Source organism: Colossoma macropomum, unplaced genomic scaffold (assembly GCF_904425465.1).
Source record: "Colossoma macropomum unplaced genomic scaffold, Colossoma_macropomum, whole genome shotgun sequence".
NCBI classification, from domain to species: domain Eukaryota; kingdom Metazoa; phylum Chordata; class Actinopteri; order Characiformes; family Serrasalmidae; genus Colossoma; species Colossoma macropomum.
Genome location: NW_023496020.1, coordinates 1,180,842 through 1,198,604, shown reverse-complemented (window position 1 = coordinate 1,198,604; position 17,763 = coordinate 1,180,842). Strand labels below are relative to the sequence as shown.

At 40.7% G+C, this 17,763-nt stretch overlaps 1 protein-coding gene across 2 annotated transcripts; it reads left to right on the top strand.

Moving 5' to 3' along the window:
* Nucleotides 1–5,400: 5,400 nt before the first annotated feature.
* ctxn2 (cortexin 2) lies at nucleotides 5,401–10,408 on the top strand. 2 transcript variants are annotated; one of them, XM_036564600.1, is made up of 2 exons: nucleotides 5,401–5,605; nucleotides 9,396–10,408. In XM_036564600.1, the coding sequence occupies exon 2, from the start codon at nucleotides 9,456–9,458 to the stop codon at nucleotides 9,699–9,701; it is 246 nt and encodes an 81-aa protein (XP_036420493.1). In that variant the 5' UTR covers nucleotides 5,401–5,605; nucleotides 9,396–9,455; the 3' UTR covers nucleotides 9,702–10,408. The 2 variants fall into 2 exon arrangements, with proteins under 2 accessions (XP_036420493.1, XP_036420494.1); XM_036564601.1 differs by lacking the exon at nucleotides 5,401–5,605 and adding an exon at nucleotides 7,682–7,855.
* Nucleotides 10,409–17,763: the final 7,355 nt, after the last annotated feature.

The following is a 17,763-nucleotide window of genomic DNA, read 5'->3' as shown; positions in this document are numbered from 1 at the left end:
TTTTAGGTAAAAATAAAATAATCCTCCTTTGCAGTAAAATAAACTCTGCTGGTCGTTCAACACAGTTTTAACAGTAAATGGTCTTAAACACTGGATTTAAAATGGAACTGGTAATTCACCCTTTAACCATGAAGATCAGCACAGACTGCTGGTCACCATAGCAATGCCTACAACAGTCTCACCCAGCTAGTAGCTGCTATAGCTGAGCTAAAGCTTAAAGCAGAGCAACGTAAGTCTGCGTTTTCGTTTACATTCTTTAGCCCATACTAGCACATTAACACATACTGAGATATATTTACAAGCCAAGATGGTGAAACATTACTTCAATAAAATGAGCATAAAATGTTGTGGCTTCCAAGGTGCCTTGATTTTTGCTGAAAGGACAAAATGGCTCTTCTTAACATTTGGGTTGCGACCACTGTGCTAGACAATAAGGCAAAAAGAGGGTAAAACACACACGTAACATTTTTTGGCTAAGAAAACCACCCAAAAACCCAGATCTCCACTGTTATCACGAGATACAAATAAAGCTAAACTGGACCGGAGCTTTTTGTGCTCACAGTCAGAGCTGGAGAAATATTTTACTATAGACTGTGTGCTGAGTTGATACTGGTCATTATTTACTCTGAACTCAACAAGCAGCTCCTCTGTCTTTGCCGCCTGCTGTTCACACAGCAGAGCCTGTCTTTACCGTTTTTCTCTCTCTGAGCTCTCTGATTGGCTGTTGCCTGAATCATGTGTTCAGTTACATCGCTGCCCGTCAGGATCCGTCAACATTCTGAGTCATAAAAATCAAACATGTTTGTCAATATCGGAGGGCCTCTGATCACTCCAGAGCTTGATCGGAGTGATGAATATTCACTCATTTCTGCTTTCACACCAGATCATCCACGCCGTCAGTCACTTACGAACAACCTGGAAAATCACTTCAGATTGTGAAAATTTGTTCAATCAAATCAGGGTTAAAATCAGACTCAGAATCGTGTAGTGTAGGCCCAGCTTTATTTCTGGCACTGACAGACGCAACAATTCAGTCTCATGCACAGACCCTTGACTCTTTTGCATGTCAAATGTTCGTTCCATTTTTTGTCATATTAGGTCAGGTGTTGGCAAGCCAAATGTTAATAAGAGCCATTTTGTCCATTAAAAATAAATCAAACCACCTTGGGAGCCACAACATTTTATGTCCATTTTACCACTGTGGCTGTAAATATGGCTCTATATGTACTAGTGTAGACTAAAAATACAATACAAACAAAAACGCAGATTTACTTTGCTCTGCTTTAAGCTTTAGCTCAGCTATAGCCACTTTTCTTGCATCTCTGGCAGGAAACTGTTCCTCAAAACTGGAATAGTTTCTTGTAAAATGTCTCTCAATGTTTGATTTTTTATGAGGCTGCAGTCAGCTTCTCATTCCCAAGCCTCTTGTTAGAATTTTTCCGTTTCACTTTAAATAGCGCCTGAGGCACCAGAATGTGCTGCTGCACCATTTAAGGTGGAGCGGGCAAATTTGAATGAGAAACTGACTTCAGTTTCGTGACTTTTTAGTGTTTGACAGTTTCTCATTGCAGATTAAACGTATCAAGAAACCAGCTGGAGTGATTATATATGCAAATAAGTCCATTCGTCTCCAAATTATCGATGTTTGTCTTAAATCTCTTTCTTTGCGTTTTCGTTAGATATAAGGCAAGATTGTTGTCTGTGTTGGTATGGTTGCTATAGAATCATCAGCAGAGCTTTATTTTACTGCAAAGGAGGATTATTTTATGTTAACCTGAAATCTAATTCTGCTGTGGAGACACAACAGCACAGTAAAAGAGTGGCATGCTTGTGATTTCTAGCATTTACACTTTATAACTTTGCTACATTGGATAACCATTATAGTAACTGCATTAGTTTAACTCTGTTTAACTGGAGCATATTGCATACACTCTGTAACTGGACTGTAGTTTGCCATCATTAGAGCAGGTTGACCAGTTCAGCAGAAATGACTGGGGAACAGAACTGACTAGATCTCAGTCTGTGCTCCTCCAAAGATATAAGTACTGTCACTCTTTAACACATCAATGTCAGAATTTTATTTAATAGGTAAGTTAAGCAAAAATCAAATTGTATTTATATTAAATTATATTTCCTTTATTCAATTTTTTTTAAATGTATTGGTTCGATATTGAATTCATATATGCATTTTTGATGTGGAAATAGATATAACTTACAGCTTTTTTCATTTTTTAGGAATATTTGAGATGGAATTTCAGTTACAGTGTATACAGGTATTAAAAATAGCTGTAACTGTAAAAAGGAAGAAAGAAAATCAAATGTTGTGGACCAAACCCATGACTGCTGTCCACCAACGCATCCAACCTCTAAAATCTCCCCCAGTCCACTGAAATCTCACTCTAACAAAATGTAAAAGTTGGCAGCCATAAAATCTATAGACTAAACAACTGTTTCAGGTTTTTTTCTCTTTCCTACACACTGCATTTACCATGACCCTTTCTGGACTAAGCGGTTAAAGATGATGAGGATGATGATGGTGATGATAAACACTGCATTTACTGCACGTAGCACTTCAGCTTTCACTCAGACTGAAAGTTTTCTACAACCTTGTTTCCAAAAAAGTTGGGACACTGTGCAAAATGTAAATAAAAACAAAATGCAATGATGTGCAAATCATTTTAACCCAATATTTAATTGAAAATAGTACAAAGACAGCATATAAAATTTATTGTTTTTTGAAAAATGTATGCTCATTTTGAATTTAATGCCAGCAGTACATTTCAAGAAAGTTGTGACTGGTAACGATGTGTAATCTTACAAAAAAATCCTCTCAAAATGAATTAGGTTAATTGGCAAATAATTCTTTATTCAGGATTGGGAAACATTTAACAGGTCAGTGTACATACTGTGAGCAGCCAGAGATGGTGGAGCATGTATTAATACATTGCAAGATATATGAAAACAAAAGGAAAGAGATGTTCACTGATTATGGGGAAAAAGATGCATTAAGGATCAAGACGTTGTTGCAAGATATAACGGGGAATATGCAAGGAAAGTTGATAAGATTTCAGAGTTGCAGGGTTGTTTAATAAAATTTAGTTTTTTTATTGTTTTTTTATGGAAAATTTCCCACTATGTTTCCTTTAGACGGTAAATGTTAAATCCTAAAATATCAGTGGTCCATGCTCCAGTCCAGTAAGTGGCAGTAATGCACCATGTAACGGGTTTGCCATCTGCCAAAAAAAAAACTAGAAGAAGAAGAAGGATAATTGGCAACAGGTCAGTAACATGATTGGGTATAATAGTGCATCCCAGAGAGTCTTTTGGAAGTAAAGATGAGGAGGGCTTCACCACTCTGTGAAAGACTGACGGGCAAATAGTGCAACAATTCAAGAATAATGTTTCTCAACATAAAAGAGCAAAAACTTCATCATCTACAGTACGTAATATAATTAAAAGATTCAGAGAATCTGTAGAAATCTCTGTAGGTCAGGTACAAGGCCAAAAGCCAATACTGGCTGGCCATGATCTTTGGGCCCTCAGGTGGCACTGCATTAAAAACAGACATGGTTCTGTAGTGGAAATCACAGCATGGGCTCTGGAACACCCCCAAAAATCACTGTCTGTGAACTCCTGTGAGTCTCCTTTAGTCTGGGATTTATACAGCAAAATGCCTGCAGATAAACTGAAATTTGTTACTGAGGACTTGAGATTTTACTTACATGAATCAATTTGTGATCTCTTGGCTATTAGGCCAATGTGGCTAATTTATAGCATCTTAGCATGATTCTAAGTGCATGCCTATATCGTCACAATTACCTCACAGCACACTGCTAAAGATATTAGCCACTACGAATTTTGCCAACACTTTTGCCCCCAAAATTTGATCCAGTGTATCCTTACATGCGCTGTAACTGTATGTCCAAAAGTCTGTAGACTCCAGACTTTCTTCTGAAATGAAGGTGTTAATAGTGAGTCTGTGCTGCGGTAACAGCCGCTACTCTTCTGTGAAGGCTTATTCTAGATGTTGAACATTGCTGTGAGGATTTGATTGAGCATTAATGAGGTCAAGTACTGATATTGGATGGTCAGTTCTGGATCACTCCAACTCTTCCCAAAGGTATTGGATGGAGCTCCATCACTCCAGAGAACACAGTTCCACTTCCAGTCTAATGCTGGGGGGCTTTATACCTCTCTAGCCCATGCTTAGCATTAGCATTGTGACCTTAGGCTCATGTGCAGCTGCTCCAGAGCACCATTCTATTGGTCAGTGCTTTTCTATGACGATCATAGCTATAATTGTGCAACTGAACACCTGTATTACCTATGAGTGACCTGAAGCTGAATTCACTCATCAGAAGGCGAATCTGGATACTTTTTAATATACATATTAAATATATATATATATATATATATATATATATATATATATATATATATATATATATAATTGAATAGCTCTGTTGGGCTGAAGGAGCCGACTGTAGATAAGTCAGAATTCTGTGAATTCGGTGATTTGTCTCTTTAAGAGCCGCATCATGACTTTAGTTCAGACGCACAGTAGCTTCTAATGAGACTCTAATACAGGAGCTAATTTAATTTCACACACACACACACACACACACACAACACCAGAGTCAATCACATACACTCACACACACCACCAGTCAATCACACACTCACACATACTCACACACCAATGCACACACATACAACCATATACATACACACAACCACCAGTCAATCACACACACTCACGCCACCACCACCAGAGTCAGTCACACACACACACACACACACACACACACACACCCATACCACCAATCACACACACATACACACATATACATACACACAACCACCAGAGCTCAATCACACACACACACACACACACACACACACACACATACACACCACCACACACACACACAACTATCAGTCAATTACACAAATGCACTTGTATACACACACACATACATGTACACACATACACGCACACACAACCATCAGAATCAATCACACAATCTCATACTCATGCATACACACTCACATACACACACACACTCACACACACACACACACACACGAAGGGAAAGAAAGAATGGAAGGGTGACTTGGAGACAGGAGTGAGAGACAGAGAGAAAGTGTCAGAGAGACAGAGAGAGGAGAAAGAAAGGAAAGAAAGCAAGACAGAGGAAAAGAACGAGAGAAGAGAGAGAATTTTGTCAATGAAGAAAAACAGACAGGTCGACTGAGACTAACAAGTGGTTGCCATGCAGAGAGAGAGAGAGAGAGAGAGGAGGAGTGGCAATCAGAAGGTGCGAGAGAGAGACAGAGCGAAGCAGCAAAAGAGGGAGAAAAGGAGAGAGAGAATGCTAACACCGACAGCAGGGGGAGAGAGAGAGAGAGAGAGAGAGGAATTGATCGCCCGAGTCTGAGCTTTCTATCCTGAAGGGGTGTGTGTGTGTGTGTATGCAGTATTTTTGGTCCGTCGTGTTTCAATCGCGCATGTGTGTGTGTGATGGCTGGAGCTTCCCGAGAGGAGGAAGGATGGATTTTTTGGCAGATGAATGAAGCCCACAGCAACAGGTTGAGCTAACAGCAGGTGAGTGACCGTTCAGCTGACCACTAACACACACAAACACACACCCTGTACAGACGTGTGATAAACACACACGGCGGGTTACTGTTCAACCCAATTATGTGTCCAGTTAAGGACGAGACGTTTTGTACTGCTTTTAACCCATTAAGTTCCGTATAGTCACACGCTGAGCTGATTAAAGAGCAAATACACTGAAAAAAACCACGCACAGCTATTTATACTGGAATGTTATTAAAGGGACAATCCATCATTTTACCAACCTACCCATATGGAAAAAATATGGACATGTATTTCTATATATTCCAAACAATAAAATGTATTTAAGAATATTTGGCTATATTAGTTGAATACATTTTAAAATGCACTTATTTTAAAATGTATGGGGAAATATTATTCATAGAAATGTACCATAAAAAATGTAATATATAAATATGTTTATCAAATCCATTTGAAATTGTATGAAAAGCCAAAATCCAGTCTAATGCACTTTACTGTTTGATACCTTGAAATGAATTTGTATTCCAGTGTCTTAATTTTAAATATGATCAAATGAACCTTTAACATGACAAAACCAAGTGTTGTAAGTACTGATACTCTGTGAAAATATTATGTTATTATTTAATATCTTGTTTATTTGAAATACATTGTGTGAGTGTCTTACTGCATACGTACATGGTTAATGTAAAGTACAATGCAGATCACAGAAGTCAGTATTGTTTAGTTACATCTGTAACCTTTATTACAACTACACAAAACTGAACACATATAATAACAAATATAAATAAATACAATTTAAAATATATTTACAAATACATTTTTTGGACATTTTCATACACTGCAAAAAATACATGTGATAAATACATTTGGAATGTGTATTGTTTCCATATAGGTGCACTCCGTTTTTCTTATTTGTTGAACAGTAATTTCCCTGTACTCAGAAAACAAAAATTAAATGTACTCAACGTCCATGCGCAGATGCTCATTGAAATGACTTGAGTTGTTATTAAAGCGGCACTCCATCATTTTTCAACCTAATCTGTATTCGTCCTGCCATAGCAGACAGTCGATTAGCATGGACAATCATTTTTCTCTGCTTAGAAAAGAAGGTGAGCCCATAATACTAACCTCATAATAGAAGCCAATTGACTTCTTTTATGTAAAATTAAAGGGGAATTCCACCAATTTTATTAAATGTCTGCCACAATTGATTGTGTGAAACGTAATCAGAATGATTCAGAGTGGTTTGGTGTGAAATGGTTCAGATTTCTTTACAGTGGTGGTGATAGGAACCAGGGGTCGCCATGACTACAACACAAATATAGACATTTTATTTATTGTCCAAAACCACCAGTGAACCTAAACGTGTCTTCTGAGTTTTATATGGAATGTTGATGATGGAAAATAGTGGAAAATTTGAAATAATAAGTTTTCTTGAAACCGTGAGTAGATTTTAACCCTCTGGGGTCCTGAAACTGACCAATGGACACTCAGGAAATCACTAAGCACTGACCCATCACACCGGAAACCCTTAATTCTTCATTCAGTCCACATCGGAGACACAAGTGAAATGGTGTGCAGAGAGTTTACAGCTGCTGAAGTTGCTGCAGTGGTTTTGTAAAATGGTGATAAAGATAACGGAGCATTTTGATATGAAACATATGAGGATCATGTTATATGAAGAGCCTTTAAAGGAGAGTTTAAGGAGAGTCTCGAAAAGAGAGAGGGAGCTTTTATAGGTGGATGTCTGGTTCCTATCACCACCACTGTGAACAATTCTGACTTGGCAAGGTTCTGTAATTTTGGAAGATTGGTGGAATTCCCCTTTAATGCAATCTTATTGGACACAGGCCATGTTTTCAGACTATGTTCTGTTCTAGTGGCCTGACAATTTAAAATAGCAATAGCACAAAAAAGAGTATTGCTAATTAGCACTAATTTTTGCATGCCTGATACTGAATCCCTCAGCGTCCATTTCTCTCTCTCTCTCTCTCTTGTTCTCTCTCTCTCTCTCTCTCTCTCTCTCTAGCCACCTGCTGCTTATACGCACTCTATTGTCTCTCTCTCTCTCTCTCTCTCTCTCTCTCTCTCTCTCTCTCTCTCTCTATCTCTCTCTGGCTGTCTGGCTGTCTCAGTGTTGTGATGGGAACACAGATTCGTTGCGTTCCTCGTGTTGGCGTGTGGTTTTCTCGCCGGCCGCTTGCTCACGCGTGATAAAAGCATGTTATCAGTGTGACTGCAGCTGCTGTGCAACAGGTACCGCCTTTTCTCCCTTTTCTCCTGTGTTGGCTGATGTGGCTGCTCCAATTAACCGCATGGCACGACTGTTTTAGCCGTTTCATTGAGACCGCAATGCCGATCGCAACTGTAATTTCACCTTTTGGATAAGAACGATTGTCTATTTCACGATGGCTTCCATGTTTGCAGTGCTGGTGTTGGTATTCTGCCTTGTCAATGAATTGAATTGATCCCAATTGCGTTGAGTTTAGCATGACTGGATTGGATGTGAGTACTACATTTAGCATGTTTGCTTTGATTGCAGCATGACTAGATTGAATTTAAGCATTGAACATAGCATGTTTCTATTGAATTTATATCTAAAATGTAGCATGTTTGTATTGTATGTAAATGCTGAAGTTGGCATGTATTTTATTTGTGCATTGAATATACCATGTTTCCATTTGAATTTAAGGATTGAATATAACACGTCTGCATTGAAGTTATGCAATGAATGTAGGATTGTTGCTTTGACTTTACTTATTAAATTTAGCATATTTGAATTGGGTTTAGAATGACTGGATTGCATTTGTACATTACATATACATTGTATATTTGCATTTAATTTGTGTTTTGAATTCAGCATGTTTGCATTGAATTTAAATATTGAATTTAGCATGCTTGCCTTTTATTTGTGCATTGAATATAGTTTTTCCACTATACTTAAGCATTGCATTTAACATTTTTCCATTAAAGTATTGGATGTAGCATGTTTGCATTGAATTTAACATATTTGCACTGATTTTTTTACATAGTTTGTTTGCATTGTGTTTAGAACCACTGTATTGAATTTTTGCATTGAACATAGCATTTTTCTTTTGAATTTAACTATTAAATTTGGCATGTTTGCATTGTAAATATACACTAAAGGTAGCATAGTTTGCATTGAACTTGCATTGAATATAGCATGTTTGCTTTGACTTTATTCTTTAAATTCAGCTTGTTTGCATTGAGTTTAGTGTCACTGCATTGAATTTAAGCATTGAACATAGCATTTTTCCATTGAATCTAAGTATTGAATTTATCATGTTTGCATTGTATTTATGCATTGAAATTAGCATGCTATGATTGAATTTATGCTTTGGATTTAGTACGCTCTAGTTACTGTATGTATTCTTGTTATCTGTCTCAAACAAGTTCAAGAAACCCGGAAAGACATTAATTAATAAGATGAGATATTAATGTTCTTATCTCTTAGTGATTAGATAACGGACATTTTTATTAGTTATAGCTAATAATATCCCGGAAATCGTGATTACAGTGATAATGTACTGGTACTTTTAAGTTTTTCACAGAAGCTTTTTTCCTTTCAGAATCTAACACATTAAAATGGATATTTTTCATGCGTTTGTTTGTCCGTTCCAGTTTATTTAGAAGATGTTGTTAAACACGCTTTACAGAAGTGTTTGGTAATGCATGTGATCTGTGTTCTGATTCATAAGCAGACTCAGATGATATAATGCAGCATGTTGATTTGGGAGGCTGTGAGGTGGATATCCAGTGCTGTGTGTCTCCGCAGGTTTCAGGAGGGCTGCGGCGACTCTGAAGCTTCTGGACGCTCGCAGGATGAAGCAGGACCATGTGTAGTGTCCATTACAACCACTCCCTGGCCAGTATGAGTGGCGGAGAGATCGTGGCGTACTCTCTGACGCTGGAGCAGAAGACGGCGTTCGCCTTCGTCGGAATGCTGCTGGTGTTCCTCGGCCTGCTGATCGTGCGCTGCTTCCGGATTCTTCTGGACCCCTACAGCAGCATGCCCTCCTCACACTGGGGCGACGGGCTGGAGGTGCTGGAGAAAGGGACGTTTGAGTACGCGCTCACCTGACACACCCGCACATGAGGCCACGCCTCATCTCTGAGGCCACGCCCCCTGATCTGAGACTGCTGTTGCATTCTGGCAACATTAGAGGCTTGTGTTTCCCATTTGGATCAACAGTGCACACCATATGACTTTAATGAACTTGAGTGTCATCGTGGGAAAATAGGTAATACCCATATCTGAGGCCACACCCTTACCTGAGATTGCAGCCTTACCTTTGGCCACGCCCACCTGTTCACAGTCTAATCGGATTACAATTTAATCTGATCCTATACCATTACCAGAGGCCACGCCCTTATCCATGAACGGAGCATTACTTGAAGCCACACCCTCATCAGAGGCCACACTCTTACCTGAGACCACAGCTTGACATTACCTGAGGCCATGCCCTTGTTTTAGACAATAGTGTCACTTGAAGCCATGCCCCTACCCAAGGCCACACCCCTATCTAAGACCACAGCATCACCTGGATACATGGCCTTACCTGAGGCCACAACTTTAACAGATATTGCACTGTCACTTGATGCCACACCCTTTTTTGAGACTGCAGCACAAATTGAATAAATAGCTTTACCTGAGACCACACCTTTATCAGATATGACAGTGTCACTTGATGCCACATTCTCGCCATAGGCCACACCCTTTTCTGAGACAGCAGCATCATTTGAAGACACAGCCTTGCCCAAGGCCACCCCCCTGTCTGACACTACAGCATTACCTAAATTCACAGCCTTACCTGAGGCCACACCATCATCATCTACCGCACTTGACTATCACATGATACACCTTTACCTGAGGCCACACCCTTATCAGAGACTGCAGCACCACTTAAAGCCACACCCTTACCTGAGGCCACACTCTCACATGAGGCCATGCCCTTATCTGAGGCCACACCCTCACCTGAGGCAACACCCTTATCAGAGACTGCAGTGCCACTTGAAGCCACACTCGTACTGGAGGCCACGCCCTTGCCTGAGACTGCTGTTGCGTTTCTCATTTGGAATAACAATCAACACCATATGACTTTAATCAAAGATTTATCATAAACAGCGCTGTTAGCTTCAACTTTACACCCAACCACACAAAAACTGCAAAGAAAATAAACCTGTACATAACTGCCTTTAATCTCGGGTGAAGAGTCAGACAGTCAGTGTTTAAAGAAAAGGATGAAGGTGAGAAACATCACAGTTCATGAACTCCTGTAGTATCCGGAGTCAGACAGCTCTGATTTGGTCTGACTGTGAAAACCGGTACACCGCCTGAATGCTGCTTAAATCTGATTGTGATCTCAGTTACACCCTTTACCCCCATCCACGCTGGGGATGACAATCTGCCACCACCCAGCACCACACAGACAGGCCTGCTGGGGATTGATGGTGGAATGATGTGAGTTGTTTGGTGAGCTGATGTCTTAATGCAGACAGAGACTCTGAGTGCACTTGTTCTGTTCACCAGCCTTGGTACACGGTGATCTGGAGGGAGGGGTGTGGACTGCAGTTGTTACAAAAACAGGGTATTCTATGATGTGAGCTGACTCACAGGCATAATCTTAGGACCCCCACTTTATCAGATGGCTGAATTTGCCCACCTCACTTTAAGGTTCATTTTAATGGAAAAGGCAAGAGAAAAGAACGACCTGTGAGTCTGTCTCTAATTTTACCTACTGTGTAGCATATAGCAATGCACAGCAGCCGTTTCTATGGTTACGACCATGCATGACTGTCATTTGCATTATTATCCAACTGTCTCACACTCAGTGGACCCTCAGTGTTTACGAGTGATGTGCTGTTCTAGCTCCGCCCACTCACTCAAACCTGCTTGTTGTGATTGTTTGTCTTTGGTTTTGTTCTGGGCAGTTGTGTTGTAGTATGCCTAGCTAATTTTTTTGATTTTTGACATTTACCTGACGTGCCTTTGTTTATTGATGACTGGCTGATGGATTGATGACTGACATAATGCAGTTTTCGTTAATTCGCTAATTAGAAGGTAGACCTTTTAGTGGTTTTGTTGAAAATGTTGAAATACTAGCATGGCATCAGCAAAGAAAAGACATGGGAAGGTGAATGCTCTTTTATTGAACAGGCAGAAAGGGAGAAGCGCCTCTCAGTGCTGACTGAATGTCCGGGAAGCAGGCAGGTTACCTCTAACCACACACTTCTTCCTGATAGGAGGCACTAACACTGCATCAACTACCCACAGCCCAGCAAAGAATAGCACAAACAACACACGTGCACATCTTTAATTGAACAATAGCAACTTATTCACAACAAAAGCGAAACACGAATGCCCCCCTTAAAGGTGAACCGTCCAGGTGACCACACAGAGTCCCTGGGGTGTACAGGGGCATGCCACCTCCCACCCCTGCTGGGGAGGACTGCGGTCAACCCCAATTGGCCACCATGCTGCTCCCTGTGATCAGGTCGTGCTCTGCTGCTGAGCCTCGCCAAGCTTCTTCTTCCACAGTCCTCACCCAGGCTTGGTTTTCCCCTCTATCCGGCTTAGGGTTCCCCTCCAGTCTGCTGGGGTTGCTATTCCACTTCTGACACCAGTGTGGCGTTAGTGAAAGAGCATATGTGGGAAGCGCTTTAAAGGTGAATGCTCTTTTGGACAGGGCACTTCTAACCACAGACTTTGTTCAGACAGTCTAACACTGCACTAACTACCCCGTAGCTCAACAGAATTCTCTCCTACTGTGAACACAGCTCTGCACAAGAGCCTCCCACGGTAACTTGATCCAGTAGCTGGACGCTACAGTATTGCCAAGCTGCCTAATTTTGGGAAAAAAGTGATAGCGCTACTGAATGAAGAGCTGTTTGGGAGCTCTAACTGGTAAACTGAGCCAATTTATCTGACTCACAGAAAAGAGACAGAATGCCCATTAATAATGTACATGTTAAGGAGAACAGACCAATGCCATGTAACATCATTTTTTTAAAAGAACATGAGGATCTCTAATATTATACCTTTTTAGAGGAAATGATGAAGGTAAAGTTAGTGGGCTCACAGATTGTAATGGTCAGTTGGCATTTTCAAATAAGTTAGGTTTTTTTTTTTACTTTTATTGCTGATAGTCAAAAATTATAAGTGCTGTGGCATCGCAGGCAGTTTAAACTGATCAATCAGCCAGCTAGAATATTCAATAAACAAATATACAAATATGCAGTAAGCATTCTGTTACATTTAATTCCATCTGGTTGCCCAGCATAGCCACAGAACTGACTTCCTCAACAAAAATTTTGCTGAGCTGACAAAGTTCTGAAAGGCAGCCAGACCAGCGTCTCTACCTGATAATACCTCACATGATCTGCCTGTGAAAATAATAGAATATTTTTGGCCCTAATCTTGAAACCCAGAGCCTACGATCATTTTGTGACTCTGTGCTATGTGACTGGACTGAGACTGAGGGAAAATATCCTGTTACTGAACGGAAAAGACCTTAGTCTCTCCACCTGTGTGATGCTCCAGAGCTGCTCCCTTTCTACTAAATATAGCCCATGTGTGGAGCCATTCAGTTCCAGGCTTTCCGAAGTTGACTGTGATTCCGATACTGAGCGATGGGAGTTGATGGAGTCGATTCCACACAATACTTTTCTCTATTCTTAGCTCCGTAAGTCTTTCATGCCTATACATTTATGCTGTAATTTAACAGTAATTAAACAAAAGGTTGTAATGTCCTGGTTGCAGCCCACAAAGCTGGATATTTTGCCAATGCTAGTGTTAAAGCAATGTTGAATTTTTAGGTCTTGAAAGCAAAAAAGGTCACCAAAGGGTGATTGATCAGCACCATTTAAACATTCAAAACAAAAATTAAAGTGCAGACTTAACTAAGCATTTATGTGATAGTTTTGGCTAATGGATCATATTGGATTTTTTCCCTAAGATATCCAATCCAGTGATTTTGGACAATATCAGATTGATACCGATACTGAGTATCATATCGGAACATCTCTAATATTTTGTAAATGATTCTAGGGGCATACTATTTGAGAGAAGTCCTCATTGACATTATATCCTACGGCAGGACAAGGATTCTTTGGGCGCCGCTTGATCTGCCGTGGAACGTGTTTTCTCTTGCCGACCGAGTTGAAAAGTGTCATCTTCAGCATCTTGTGTCACTTTTTTCGGAGGCAACCAATCAGAACTGAGCCGGAAACTGCACGCAGGGCTGAACAGTGGGACAGATTTGCTTGCATTTGCAGTGTAAACATATTGAGCTCGAAGATAAATGTTAAATTACTGTCATATGTACCATCCTGTACATAGGCATCATCAAGTTTTTTTAAAAACCTTGAAAATAGACGATGAGTCCCCTTCACTGTTGAAATCTGATGTGTCTTTTTGCTAAACTTGCTAAAGTTTACTAATGTTTACATGGGCCGAATAGAAAGAACTAAACCGGGTGGGAGCACAGTGAGTGCTAGTTTCTTTAGTCCTGATTCCTCACTGCCTTAATCAGGAAATCAAGATGGCTCCAGTGTAGTATAGAACTCCATCTGTTTGAAACTCGGTGCGAGAGCGTTAATATTTTGTTTTCAACACACTTCGGGGAACATCAGATTTGGCGTGAACAGGCCTTGATGTGCTTCCAAGTGAGGTGAAGGCAAAAGACCACTAAGAACAGAGGAGTATTCTTACATTAAGCCAATACTGGTGGATGGAACAAGTGCACCTTCACACTGAATCAGAGCAGCGGCTGTTCTGCTGTGTAGCTCACAGTACAGGGTAAACAGGGTAACGCAGCTAATGTACAAAACCAAAACCATCTCTGGGTGAATGTCCACTGTGGTCCATTGTGGTGTTATCATCAGCAGATTCACTATGGAATGAGTTCATGATATTAGCTAGATACACTAGGGCTCAGTGTCGCAGCAGCCATATTTATTAACACACACAAAATAACCAAACTCCAAACAACCCAAACTATGCTGGCCACTTTAAAGTGGCTTCAGTCAGCTAGACTTTTCAGCTCTTCAGTCACTTTTGCTGCTCGGCCTCCTCTCTCTCGCTCTGTTCCCTCTCAGCTCTTTTAAAAGGCGCTCACCCTGCCAGCCAGATCAGCATCAGCTGGCTCTCATTAAGGGCAGCGTGAGCACCTGAGCCGAGAGGGAACGAGAGCTCGCTGCTCCGCCTCCCCGTCACCGCCCCCAGCTTGCAGCTCGGCCGGGACTTGCTCCTTGCCTTGGTGCCTCTCGTGGCCGGCACCATCGTTCTCGTCCTCCTCCTCACGACGTCACTCGCGTGACCCGCGTCCGTCGGCGGAGCTCGGGCTTTGCGCTCCGCCCCCTCCCCACTCGCGGCTCTCTCCCTGCTGTCCTCGCCAAGGTTCGTCGCCGCTGTGTGTTCGGGCCCCGCCTTCCTGTCGGCTCTCGCGGCTGTCATCGTCGGGGCCCGGGGGGCGGGCGCATGCCACAACTAGCCATAATATTAGCTGGCTATTGTTTCTAACCAATAGCATCATGGAAACAACAGCTAGCTAGACAGTTAAGCTAGCGAGCTAGCTAGAATCATTAGCTAAAACAACAATACTCATGGCTAAGTAGCAGTAGCTAAGTTTTCTAATGTTACCGATTGAAAATATGCGTTTTAAGCTGTGCTCCTCATTTATGATGTGAAATCTCACCCAAAGCTTTTTTTTCCAGAGGTCTTTAAAGTCTAGAAAACATTCTGAGATTATGATGTTACACTCACACTGCTGGTGTCTGGTGTTTAAGTCACAGAGACACAGATTAGTGACATTAGCTGAATGTTTACATGGTGAAGTTAAAGAAAAAGAGTTTTTCTCTATATTTTAGCAATGAAAAAAGTCCTTTAAAACCCCAGGAGGGAGAGGAATTTTTTTTTCAGAATTTCTCCATAAATGTGATTAATCATGAAGTGATCCAGAGTGGTTTGGTGTGAAATGGTTCAGATGTCTTTACAGTAGTGGTGATAGGAACCAGGGGTCGCCATGACTACAACACAAATATAGACATTTTATTTACTATCCAAACCACCAGTGAACCTACACGTGTCTTCTGAGTTTTATATGGAATGTTGATGATGGGAGAATAGTGGAAAATCTGAAATAATAAGTTTTCTTTGGGCACTATTTTGTCTCACAGCACCCTGCATGTTATGTATCTTTCCACCATGAATAGAGTTTAAGTTCTTAAAACTATCATAGAACAGTGTCTCAGGCATCAGGCAGTGAATTCATAACCAGTTTATGTAGTAACTTTCTGTGAGGGAGCCTTTAGTTGTGGATTTCTGCTTCCTATTACCACCATTGTGAACCATTCTGAATCAGTAAGTTTCTCTAGAGTGGAGAGTTTCACACCAAACCACTCTGAACAACTCTGATTACATCTTAACCACTTAATTATGCAGGAATTTTGAAACATTGTTGAAATCCCCCTTTAAATCGGGAGTGCTGGGGAATGAAAGTAGTGGTGGGATATTCCAAATCAAGTGCTTCACTCATCTTCCACAATCTCTCTCTCTCTTTCTCTTGTTCTCTCTCTCGTTCTCTCTCTCTCTCTCTCTCTCTCTCTCTCTCTCTCTCTCTCTCTCGTTCTGGTGTTTTTAGTGCTGTGAATTTGCCTTAAGGTCACTCTGACTGGGTTTTCTGTGCCTTCATGTAGCGATGTTAGAACACCTCCTCCTGGATGGTGTGTGTGTGTGTGAGTGTGTGTGTGTGTGAGTGTGGGAGGTGTATGTGAGTGTGGGTCACTCATGCTGTGGGTTTGTATTCGTGTTGTGGAATAAAACGACTGATTTCTTTTAGATGTATTTGTTGTTATTTTTTTCACCTTTTTATGTAATATTTCTCCTGTGGTAAAAACACACTCACCTTATTCAGTCACATTGAAACCCTGACTGCTTGTTTAACCCTCTGGGGTCCACGAACTCGACTGTGCATCACATTCTCTGTTTCTGTATTTGTTTCTCTCTTTGTGATCCAGCACAGAAATCCACTTCAAACATTTCCTGAATCTGTAGAGTCACCCTTTCCATTCCATCTTATCAGGAGATCATACGTGACTCTATGAAGGCTATGAAGAGGGGCTTAGATACACGTCATCTGCCTCTCACCGTGTGGAATTGGTGGATTCATGTGTCCGTCTACATTCTGTGTGAAACTGACCAATGCACACTCAGAAAATCACTAAGGACTGACCCATCACACCCGGAAACCCTTCGTTCTTCATTCAGTCCACATCAGAGACACATTTGAAATGGCGTGCAGAGAGTTACAGCTGCTGAAGTTACTGCAGCGGTTTTGGAAAATAGTGATGAAGATAACGGAGCATTTTGATATGAAACATTCGAGGATCATGTTATATGAAGAGCCTTTAAAGGAGAGTTTAAGAAGATATGGACAAATCGAGAGAATCGAAGTTTACGGTAAAATATTAAGAGATTTAGTGAAGTGAAGACTAAAGGGCCTGTATTGTAAAAAAAACCTCACCTCCTCTTGTGTGGGACTCTCAAGGGTACATCTCAGTACCTTTAGTCAGGGAACATAATTGTACCATAATCCATTGAAATGATATTTTCTAAGTTGTATTGACTCTACACACCCCGTCTCGTCTCCAGGCTTTTTATTTTATTGTCTTGTTTTAAAACATTACATTATGAAAAGGTGCAAATACGTACCTGGAAAAACTTATTTAAGGTTCACAATTGGACCTTAAAATCACTGATGTACCTTTGAGGGAACATTTACATTGTTTGTACCTTGATGAACGGAAAATGGACCTGCACAGAGCCCTTTTTCTGACAGTATACACAGTTGTATGCAAAAGTGTGAACAGATTTTATTGATTCTCTAAGTGAAAATAAGTTAACACACACTCTACAGAGAAACATTTTTCTGCACAATGTCTCTTTATTTGCTTACTTTAACATACTGGGAAAAAACTAAATATCAAATATAAAATGTCCCATCACTTTTGCACAGGTCACATTTCATGTTTTTCCCCCCAGTCTGTTAAATTCAACATTACACTTAGAAAAGCAGCAATAACATGGAATTTGATCAAACTTCTTCATCCCGAAGCTGCAGACCATTTTGAATTCATCATGGTTG